Below are 12,505 nucleotides of genomic sequence, written 5' to 3' on the forward strand. Positions count from 1 at the left end.
TTAAATATTTATTATGTGTATGTATATTATATTGATGCTTCCCTATCCTAATTAAAAATTAGATTATACATTTTATCATAATATTCATCTATCTAATGTAATATTTGAAATTGTAATAATTATAATAGGTTGATGGCTATGCTGAATGTGCTAAGGTGTCATTGTGGTGTCTCGTGCTTGTTAAAGACATCAAATACCCTGATTAATCGTAGATGTCAATTTTGGTGTTGTTCAAATAGAAAAAAGGTGGTTAATATATTTTTGTTTAAAAATATTGTATCAAGTTTAACATTATTGCAAGAACTAACAAATATTTGGTATTGTGGGGGAATAATGGTTGCAAACACTTTGATTGGGTCAAGGATGCCCCAGCTATAACTGTACAATGTACCGAGGAATTTGAGTGCAAGTTATGTAAGGCTTGAGAGGTGGATAAAGTCATGGTTGCTTCTACGACAAAGGCAAAAATTATCTTTCTATGATGCTTTCTTTGTATTATGTTTGAACTTCTTTGTTGGGATCATATGTGAAAATATGCATAAATTTATAATTTTGTGTAGAGATTGACTTCTTCGTTTGAACCATAACTGGATTGTATGTGGATAATTGTTCAAATATGACTTCTATGTTGAAACTTGTTTATGAGTTTCTAACCGTCACATTAGGCAAATGTTGTGATGTTGTGATGTTATGTATTTTTGTATGATAAATATTAACATGCTATTTTATTTATAACTTATTTTTGTATGATTAATATAAATAAAAAAATGAACATTTTAAAATTAATTAAAATATTTGTATAATAAAATATCAAAGAATAAAATTTAGTTTATAATTTGAAAAATTAACTTTATTCATAAATAAATTTTAAAAAAATTTAATAAATAATAAATAACTTTAATAAATAGGAAATTTATAAAAAAAAAAAAATAAAAAAAAAAATAAATTTTTAATTTTAATTTTTTAAAAATATTCTAATTTCAATTTTATGAACCAAAATGTAACTTCCCATTTTTTTTTTTCAAAACCTAATTTTGACAAATCCAGATTTTGAATCAAAATCCAGTTTTGCTAATTCCAGGGGCTCTTATTAGGAGATAGGCGAATTGAGGTTGTCAGGTTCGCTAATTACCATTGTTATCGTCGGCTTATCTCCGCCGACAGGCAAGCCCCGCGGTTAGGTTATCGTTTACAGTGTCTTTTGCATTCATCTCTCAAGAATCTGTATACACTTTCAGCTTTCACCAAATTTCAGATTTGCTGTTCTTCCTTTTCCTGTTCAAGGCAAAATCTAGGTAAACAGTCCACTGCGATTCTTCTCTTTTTATTGTTTTAAGTGCGTAATGGAATTTCTTGTGTCTTGTAATCCGATGCGGTCGGGGGGGGGGAAAGGGTTCAATTCTCTTTGCTGCCATTAGTTGTACATGACATCGGGTCTTTCAATCCCGTGATCTATAGCGTGGGGTTTAGTTGGAGGGCCGGCCGCATTTCTGTGTTCGCAATTTGAATCTTGGATCTTGTGAAACTCGAGGATTATATGTTTTATGCTCGGCCTGCCGAACATATAGTTATGGATTTTCCTCTTCTATTTTGGGGTTTAAAATTGGATTCGACTGCGTGTGTTATAAAGTTCTAGGAGTTAGGTAATCTCTTGAAGGATGTTATGGGTTTTTCTTCAGTCTCAGATGCCTTAAGCCAGGGTAGATTTATTTTGTATGAAAACTTCCGATATCTGTAGGATATTACTCTAACTTTATTTTGATGCTTCAATTTGCAGGCACAATAAATAAATTGAAACGGTGGGTGAAGGTTGTTTTTTTAATATGTATAACGGGTGGGCTTTCAGTAAAAATGGTACGAGCGCTCTGGAGAAACGTAAACGAGAGCGCGAAGAGGTATGCATTTAAGCCACAGCATTCGGCTATATTGAAATACGACTTCACAATTAACTTTTCACATATTACAGATTTGGGGGCTTCATGGGAATCAATTCTTGCTCGTGAAGCATGTAGAGTGACTTGGAACGATTAATACTTATAATTTTTTTTTTTCCAATTTCACAGAATGTCTCTATTGCGTTAACAAATACGAATACAGTTCTGTAGAAAACACACTTGGTGGTGTTCAACAAACGTATACAAACAGGAGCTCAAATAATGATCAACTATCCACTCTTAGAAATCTTTAAATGATTATCTCAATAATCGGGATTAGTTATAGCTCGCTATGCAAAAGAGTGCTCGTTTTGGCTAAATTTTTTGTTTTACCCGATACAGAATCATAATATCAGACTTTGATTGTTAATTTATGTTTGTTCTTGTGGTGGTAAATAGTAATACACATTTTACCTGTCTGCAACATTTTCAATGAGGATTTTCAATGAGGATTACGATTCACAGTTTTGGTGAGTTTGTAACTTCGTTTGAGGTATGGCATGTGTCATCTAGATAATTGAATATGTTTCATCTAATGATTTAGGGCAATAACTACGTGTGATATGGTACAATTAGGATAAATAAGGCCAATGATTTCACTCATGATTATGAGCTTGATAAGCAGAAAGTTTACAGTTTTGCCCAAGTCTCTGGAGGTTGGCGATGGGTAGGTCTTTTTAGCATTAGCGTCATTTGGCTTGGGTGAAAGAGTCATCATGTTTCCAAAAGACACATTGCTTCCTTCCTTGCTTTGTCATGGAGTTTGACGCTGTGTTTGGAGGTCAATTGCCAGCGTGGCATTTATTTATTATTTAAACTATAGTTTCCCATGCTTGTGTCATGTCTAATTATCTGGCAGTTGCAATAAGCAATAAATATTTAAAGATGAATTCTAAACATTATGGAATGAAAATAGTCACAATAATTAGTAAATTATTAAATATTGAAAAAAGAAATGTATTTGATCATTTTTTTAATCTATTTGTCTTATATTTGGTAAATAATGAAATTTATTTATTTTTAATTTACTCCTCTATACAAATTCTTATTTTGAGATGGGAGATGTTACGGTCCGCCCTTCCTAATTTTGCAAATGTACATGTCATTTATATGAAACTAAGCATAAAGCATGTCATTTAAATATTATAGAACCTTAACATACACAATTTGAATGCCATTTAGGAAATAATAACCGATTCAATATTTAATTGTCAATATGCATATCAATATGTGAACAAAAATACAAGTTTAGCAGTGAACAATATCATAGAAATATGGAAATCTAAATATGTGCAAAGGCTAGAGGGCTGCCATAAAGTTTCACCATCATGCTGAAGTTCAACGTAAAAAACAAACTATAGAAACTAAGAAAAATGAAGCAAATTGCTGCTCCTATTCTTCTTTTGCCACCATGGCATCAAAATTACAATCTTTCTTCTTACTAGCATGCTCCATAGGAAGTGTAGAATGCCAACTAATCCTGCTGCCGTCTCATCCTCATCTACCTAGGTCACATCCTCAGGCTCAACATCCCATCGCAAAGCTGGAGTTTGCCTATAATCTGAAGTTTGACAATCCTCAAGTTGAAGAGCATGATGCATTGCCACTAGCTTCTCTGCTCGTTTAGAGGTAAGTCTAATCCTCTTAATGGAGTGGATAAATGAATATCTGGACTGATTCCTCTCAGTAGCTGAGGAACTAGCAACCTGTGCAAGGTGAGTGGCAAGTACTTTCAGCTTTCGTGTATCTCGCCCGTGCCAGGTCCACCATCCAGGAGGATCTCTCTGTGCCAAATCCGCTCTATCAAACTTTGCTTGTGGCTTACTCAAGTTTGGGCCACAAAGGTTGGCGAAGTCAAGGAACCGTGCACGAAGATTAGAGGTCTCCTGAGCTGAAAACATCTTATCAATGGCTTTCATGAAGCCATCCAATACCTCAAGATCATCACATGGGAGGTCCCTTCCACCCAACTCTGCATACCATTTGGGATTTAGAGAAAAGGCTGCCATATGAAGCGGTTTATTCATTATGTTCCACCTCTACATCACAATAGGCCTAGTATGCTCCTCATAAAACCCCAATGTAGGATCCTTTGCTGCCACAATTTTATTCATCTTCTTCAACATGATGTCAAAAGTCTCATAAATCTCTCCAAGATTAGGAGTGTCAATATCTGTATATCTATTGACATCTACAATGAGGGCTATGACAGAGCAAATGTATCTGAAAGATGTAAACAAAAATCAAAATCAGAATTAGAAATTTTATTTTAGCATGGAAATCAGCGAACAAAAGACTTTCATTTAATTTAAATCAGCAACTTACCTCATTGTGGACCACTAGTTGTCATCAAGGATTCTTTGCCTCACCACTTTTCCTTTAACAAACTTAGAACTGGACCATGGTCCCCACATTGGATTTACCACCATCAATTAGAGTGCCTCATGCACCTCAATCATCATCCCCATCAATATGAACTATGTGCAATACTTACAGACATAGTTGGAAAACTCTCACTCGGCAACAACTCGCCAAGCCCCAAAAAAAAGTTTAATTGGGGAAAAATCGGCCAATTTTTATAAAAAACTCAGGAACCTAAAAAAACTGCTAAAATTTAATTTAAAATACATTTTTTTTTACAAATTTTGAATAGAAGTTGCATTTAATGAGCTAGTTAATTAAAGAGAATACAAAATAAACAAGTAGAGTTTAGATATACATAAATGCCTCCCAACGTAGAAAATTAACTGCCAAACAAATGATATTGTTTTTTCCCTTTATCCTGATGTCGTCTAACGCAACCAAGTCGTTTTAAAAAACTCGCCGATTACTCGACGACTTAATGCAAAAAAAAAACAAGTTTTTACTCTGCGACTAAATTTGCCAAAAGCTCATCTGAGTATAAAACTTGGTGATTAGTGACAAATTGTCGATTATTCGACAATTATGCCAACTATGCTTATCGGGACAATTATAAATAAAAATAAAGTTAAACATTAAACACATCACATATAAGTTTGTAACAATTATAAATTAAAATAAACTTAAAGCAAATTAAACTGAAATTAAAATATACCTTGTCTTTGCTAGTTTGAGAAACTCCTTATTAGAGAAGGACATGAATAGAGCAACTGAAGTGGTGGTTGCATAAAAACATTTGCACTTCTCTAGCATCTAACACCATTTGTTTCACCCTCTCAATCTTCCCCATGTCCTTCAATGCATTGTTTGATGCATGAACACAACAAGGAGTCCAAAAGATGTGCTATAAGCACCCTCTACCATCAAATAGGCTGATTTGCACACACGTGCAGAATTTGTGAGGACCTGTACTACATTAACTGACCCATCCTACTTTGTGGCATCCCTCAAAATGGTGATTTGGAACTTAACATCCTTCCTCTTTCTTGAGAAATCTATGGCTTTCAAAAAATAAGAGTCAACAAGGGATGTGACAATGATATTGATGAGTGACCGATGTCTAACATCGGTCCACCCATCCATCACAATAGAGCAACCATTTTTAAACCCAAGTACGCTTCATATCCTCAAACATTATTGCAACCTTAGAGTACTCACTATCTAGGATGGTGGTTCTTAGCTTATGCTCATCACTGGTACAAATGAGGGATTCATATTCAATATATCTTTTACTATTTGTTTAAAATTAATGGAATAGGCTGCATTATATGTGATACCATTAGCAACAAAAAATCTACCAATGGATGCCTTACAAGCTTCCTTAGCTTGTGCATTAAACAAACTTTCCATTGAGCCCTTCCCAATGCTTCTTATATTCCTCTTCCCTCTAGCCTTAGTAGGGTTGCCACTAGTACCAGTGGCGGATGTCATATTCCTAGATGATTGTGAGTGTATAGAGGTTGATGTTACTGCCAAATTTTGCTCCCCCATTTCAGCCTCTAAGTGCAATCTTTGGCACTGTAATCTCTCCTCATCAATCAAATTAGGACAAACTTGACTCCATGCCATGCAACACTTAAAATGTGACTTCAACTTTGTATAGCTGCCCCTAAAATCATCATAACAAACATGACAATCCCACACCCTAGTCCCTCTTGCATTCTTTCTATCCCATAGCCTAGCTGTGACAAATTGTAGAAGAGGTCCTTTTCGTTGAAAGGACCCTTTGCATAATCCCTTATGATGGTGGAAGGGCATTAAAACAAATCAGTTTTAAGATCAACTTCTTTCCTAGTCCCACCATTAACAACATCATTCCTAACCACATTTTTCTTAGCACCACCACTACTACTAGTACTACCTGTGTTGCTTATTGTGCTTTTTTTTGAGATTTTAATTTGCAATGAAAATATGAGCTGAAACAATAAAAATAAAAATAAAATATCTCTCTTTCAAGCTGCAAATTTATTTAAAAAATGAAAAATGGAAGCATAAAGATTTTCATTCTTGGTGCACAATAGAGGAAACTCAAACCCTTGCACAAGCGCTTGGAATCATGCAAATCACCTCCTTTTCTTGCAAAATGAAAACCCTAGCTGCTTCTATAAACTCAGCCTTCACATGCAAACCAAAACAAATGTAAACAATGGGTTAATGTGGTCGTTTTTGCCCTTTTAGGGCTGTTGGGGAGGTGGGGCCCACTATTCAACCAATTCTAAGGCAAACAAAACAAATATAATTTTTTTTTTGACTGTCCAAACAAAGGGAGAGAAACGATTGTCCCTAGGTTGGTCAATGGATGTTTGTGGCATGCCCAACTGTCCTGGGGGCGACCGTACGTCCCCTTTTTCTCTTTGCCATCCTCGAGTTTTTGTGGCATTTCGTCAACATTTTGACAAAGTGGGGATGGTAGGGGGATGTCCCATACTCGTCACCTTGTCCTCAGGACAATTTTGTCCCAAAAACCTGGTGTTTTTTTTTTGGTGGGGGGGGGGATGTGACCCCAACGAACATAGGTGAGGTCTTCTAGACAACACATTAACCACAATATTATTTTTGCCTTCAACCTATTTTATGTCAAAATTGTAAGCTTATAACTTGCTTACCTATTTTTGTTGTTGGTCATTTAGATCCTTTTGCTTCTAGAAGAATTGAAGAATGTTGTGATCCGTCTTGACCAAAAATTTGCCGCAACACAAGTATTGTCTAAATGCATTATTGCTAATATTTCTTTGTCATATATTGAGTAAGATCTTTCAGTGAGGTGTAGTTTCTTGCTCTCAAAAGCAATTGGGTGCTTATTTTGCATGAGGACTGCACCGATATCTTCTCCAAATGCATCACATTGTAGCTCAAAGGGTAGAGAAAAATCAGGAATGGCTAGTACGGAGCATGAACTCGTGGTCTTTTTGAGCTCTTTGAAAGCTTGTCGGGCTTGCTCATTCCACTTGAAAACTCCTTTCCTAGTCAAATTTGTAAGCGGTGCTGCTAGTTTTGAGAATCCTTTCTCAAATCTTCGGTAGGAATTGCAAAGTCCCACAAAGCCCCTTGGTTAAAAGTCTCAGGTTTAGGCCATTTCTTGATAGCTTTAATCTTTTCCTTGTCCACACTTCTTGTTTACCTGATTTTGTGTTCCAAGTATAAGATTTTCTTTAAGCCAAGTTTGCATTTTGAAGCATTGACGTATAATGATTCTTGCTCGAGAATTTTTGATACTTCATCTATGTGTTAAAGGTGTTCTTTTGAAGTTTTGTCGTAGATAAGGATATTATAAAAAAATATTAGCAAAAATTTCTTGAGTTGCTTCCTAAAGATGTAATTCATGCATGATTGAAATGTTGTAGGTGTATTGGTTAATCAAAAGGATAAGAATGCATGATCAAAATTTTGTAGGTGCATTGGTTAACCGAAAGGTTAAGGCCATAAATTTGAAATATCCATGTGACATTGAAAGACTGTTTTTAGAATGTCCTTTCTCATCCTAATTTGGTGATATCCTAAGTCTATTTTTGAGAAATATTTGGATCCACGTAGTTTCATCAATTAGTTCATCCACCTTTGGGATAGGATATTGATTTTTTATTGTCTTGTTATTCAAAGCACTATAATCAATTCACATCCTCATTGTTGTGTTCTTTTTGACTATCACAACTGATGATGCAAATCAACTGGAGCTTGGTTGAATATGACCCATCTCCAAGAGTTTGTTTATGGTCTTCTCTATTTCCGCATTAATTTTTTGAGGGTGCCGATAAGGTGTGGTGACTATTGGTAATTCTATGATGTGTTCAAATCCTTTTTTGGGAGGTAGTCTTGGAAGAATATCGTCAAAAACCTTTTTATGCTTCTTTAGCGTTGGTTTTATATTAATGTGAACTGATTTTTTCTTGAGGAACTGTTTTGTCAAGGATCTTGCATTGAGTTGCCTATTCTCCTTGTTCCTTTTTAAAGAATTTTCACATCTTTTTGCAAGAGACATAACCTTTTCAATGCTACTTCCTCCCCAAAATTTTCGAAGTGAATAGATAGGTTTGGTAGGTCAAATGTGAAACGACCCAATGAGTATATCCAAGGAGTACCCAATATTATGTTTGTATCGAGTGGTACTATGTAAAAATTTCTTTTAATAAGATGTGTCCCTATTATTATTTCTAGTTGTGGGACCTTCTTTGCGCATTTAACTAGGGCTTCTGTTGCTGTTGTTGCTGAAAATCCTCTGCATTCTTTCATTTGTAATTTTCTTTTTGTCACTAAGGATTCATTTATAATGGGATGTTCCACTGTCTACTAAAGTAATAACCTTTTGTCCTTTAAGGATTCCCTTCATCTGGAAAGGGTGGTGTTTTGCCTTCCTAGAGGTGATAGTGGCTAAGGTTACTTGGTCTTTGTCATCATATTCCTCATGCTTGGCTTTCTTTTCGGGATTTTCCTCTTTAGTAGAAGCTTCTTCAATTTGGTGGATCTGAATTTTAAACTTGTGCCCAGGCTCCTGTTTCCCTTTGCATCTACGACATGGGTAGTATTCCTTCTTGTAGCACTGGTGACTTTTTCTCATGGTTCTCGACACTTAATAACATAAGTTTTTCTTTTTAATTTCTTTCTTGGCACGGTCGTGTTTATGATTGTGTTCCCTCTTTTGGAAAGACCTAACATGATTGTTTGTGCTTCTATGGTTCATTGTTGATTTCTCAACATTTAGGGCAATATCTATTGCATCATCCAGGGTAGTTAGCTTGAAGGCAGACACTAGCCCTTTAATTGAATCATCTAATCCTTCTACATATAAGTATGTTAATTTTTCCTCATCTATCCCATCCACTTAGTCAATATATTTTGAAATCTTTGGGTGTACTCATCTACTGACCCTATTTGTTTTTGTTGAGTTAATTCTGTAATGACACTTTGGGGATGTTTACGATCAAATCTTTTAGTCAACTTTTGTGAGAATTCTTCATAGGAAATGATATTTTCATAAGCTTGTTGATTTCTAGGATTGTTTTTGCAAATGTAGAATCATAGCCATTGTTATTGATGATTTCAAAATGCAAATTTGGATCTCGTATAAATATGAGAGGAGACATGAAGAGACATGTCTGCATGGTGTAATCATCATTAAATAATATTATATTAGCATGAATAATATTAATATGTATAAAAATATATATATATTATTAACATAGATAAGTATATATAGGAAATGATGGTTACCAATAACGGTAATGTATATCAGATCGAATCAATTCGTCTAAAGCTACAACTTTAACACTCCCTCTTAGTTAAGAAGAATTGAGATAGAACACATTATGCCCTCAAGTATATGAAGAGATATCATCTCACTTTTATAACACATTTGAAACAAATTCCATAACTTTAATATAAGCTTAAACACCACCTTAAGTGTGGTCTATAATAGTAACTATGTCATAGTGTCCAACAAGATCCGGCCCAAAGAACTATAACAAGTTGGTTATCATGGTGTCTGGCAAAATCCGACCCCAAGAACCATGATAAGTTGGTTATGAAGGTGTTCGGCAAAATTTGACCCAAAGAACCATGATGAGTTGGTTGTCAAAATCCGGCCCAAAGAACCATGATGAGTTGGTTATCAAAATCCGGCCCAAAGAACCATGATAACAGGTCTACCATTTATAAGATTGCCACCTTACAATGGTTACCTTCTGTATGTTCATCATCATGACTTCCAACGCTTTGGGACAACAATTTAATGAAGTTTGTCATGATAGCAGGTCTACCATTTATAAGATTGTCATCTTACAATGATTACTTTTTGTTTATATATGTAAATGAAAGATCGGCACCTTTCATTACATATCATACGTGAAATAGTAACCACCATGAACCTAGGCAGAGGGTGGTACAAAGGCTTTCACCTTAATTTTCTCTCACAGAGAAGAGTGCATTACAAGGAGTTTCACTTAGAACTTCTCCTCATAGAGAAGATATCATTCACAAAGGATTGCACCTCAAAAAAATTCTCCGTTTGAACAATGATCCTAGGAAGTTAGGTCCGATAGTTACTCCCTTAGAGACTCTCTTCCCCAAGGATTCTTATCAGACTCACTCTAAATCTGATATCTAATTTTCTAGTGATAAGTCATCACTTCCTCATGACATACATAGGAGTGAGCCCATCAAAATCACACAGTTACATGCATGTATTTCTAGACTCCCTTTGAGAATCAATTTTCTAAGTGCCTACGTTGCCTTAGAAGAGTGTCATATTCCCTCTTAATGTAGAAGAATCTCATAATTCCAATCATCAAAGATGTTTGCTTCAAGAGCCTCACTTTATCCATCTTGATCATTAGGGTCTTTGGAGCTACTATCATTAGATTGAGTCTGCACAATATTTGGTAGCATATGTAAAGTAGTAACTTTTTTTCCTGTAAGAATATCCTCAAACATAAAGGAAAATATCAAGGCAAATAACCCTTATAGTATGTATAGAATTCATAAGAATCTATGGTTACCGTTTGAAAGCCTTCATAAGAATCTATGTATGAGATGGACATATTCCTATTCCAAAACTGCAAATGATTCCACAAAATGGAAAAAACCATGATGCATCGTTGGTAACTTGTTGAACATGATAATCACCAAGCAGGTATATATGTCTAAAGATGATTTTTGTTCTTTTGCAGGTCTGGAGAATATATATGGGAGGATGGTGATCTTCACCAAGAGGATTTAATCGTCCGTTAAAGAGAACAATATCCCATGGAACTAGATTTATTGATTAACACATCTAGTAAAAATGATGCCTAGCGGAGGAAGTACTCATGGAGGTGGAAGATGTGTGTGTATGCTTCTTTGTTCGGAGATGCTCACAGAGGATATGTTGAGCGAGCTTTGGCACCGCTCAAAAACATAAAATACAAAATCATGAGATTATAGATAAAATAATATTAAAACCTCATGTTTATTATGGTTAGTTTTTTGTTATGAAGAGAGGCGATGCTTGGAGAGGCAACCGCCACCCCTTGCTAGTGTATAAATACGAGATGTAAAAAACAATAGAGATAATTCACATTCATATTAAATTTACATATTTGATGCATTTGATATATTATATTCCTTCATTGGTAAAGGAATGAATTTTTGAACTAAGCTCGTGGATTTTGGATTACTAAGAAAATTCATATGTGATTCTGGAATTGAAATACATTGGATGGATCATCTGCAAGGAGTGTCTCTAGTGCAATTTTTATTTCTGGCATAATCTGTAAGCGTTCTATTTTATTCATTTGCATTAGAGTTAAATGATTAGCCAAGTAAAGCAAGAGATATTGGTGCCTCTGAAGTGTGTCACACAAGATCTCTATATTATTAAGTTGTGTCCTTTATAATTATTTTTTAAACTCTATAAATATTTTAATGTTCAGACAAGTGGACTGGATCATTATTGCATTTTAAACTTGATAAACATAGATATTGTGAAATATTTAATTGTTTCCATATTTATGTCTAGTTTGTCTCCATATCACAGCAGTTAAAGCACATCCTAGACTAGTTTAAAATTGCATTCATATAATTGATTTGTCGCGTATGAATTGTTAAAATTGTTTATAGTTAAGTACATTGAACTTTATAATGTTGTACTTTTCAATTTATAATATTGACTCTATTTGCCCATTTAATAAAGCACTAGTCTTTATATTACTCTTTCATAATCTATATGCTAGCAATAATTTCATGTCTTTCCTTTGAGGAATTAATAAATTCATTTGTTGCATTAATCTATAGTTATTCTTTATTAAAAACATTATCACATTTATACAATCATTTACTTTTGTTCTTAGTTCATAATTTGCAAGTTAAAAGCTTTCTATAATTCTTGCCATTTTGAAAGCTTTCATTATATTCAAATTCTAATCAATCTGTTATAAGCGTCTTGGATCTAAGTGTTTTGTCCAGGATTAGGTGCACCTGCCTTAGCTTTGCAGAGCCAAAAGTGCAAGGAACTCGGACTACGTTGTTCAGTTTCGTCAAGTTGGCCATAACCGGTTGGATATCCCAGCATCGAGTTGGCAAGACTCGTAGGATTCCAATCTGTGGTTTTGGGACCCAACACTTCCATTTTTTCAAACTTGTCCACAATACGCTAATATCTTGATTGAGTATGATTGTGC

The 12,505-nt window shown here is 34.7% G+C and overlaps 1 protein-coding gene across 3 annotated transcripts in view; it reads left to right on the forward strand.

The window, feature by feature from the left end:
* Positions 1-1,117: 1,117 nt before the first annotated feature.
* The window catches only part of LOC149552496 (D111/G-patch domain-containing protein), a 29,873-nt gene continuing 18,485 nt past the window's right edge, over positions 1,118-12,505 (forward strand). Inside the window, exons 1-2 of one of the 3 annotated variants that reach the window (XM_089788073.1) lie at positions 1,118-1,643; positions 1,778-1,895. In XM_089788073.1, coding sequence (XP_089644199.1) covers positions 1,824-1,895 — 72 coding nt within the window. In that variant the 5' untranslated portion in view covers positions 1,118-1,643; positions 1,778-1,823. The remainder of the gene's footprint in view (positions 1,644-1,777; positions 1,896-12,505) is intronic. The other 2 variants (XM_089788074.1, XM_089788072.1) reach the window with 2 other exon arrangements.

This window comes from Cupressus sempervirens, chromosome 6 (assembly GCF_028749045.1).
Source record: "Cupressus sempervirens isolate cs-2001-9-10 chromosome 6, ASM2874904v1, whole genome shotgun sequence".
NCBI classification, from domain to species: Eukaryota; Viridiplantae; Streptophyta; class Pinopsida; order Cupressales; family Cupressaceae; genus Cupressus; species Cupressus sempervirens.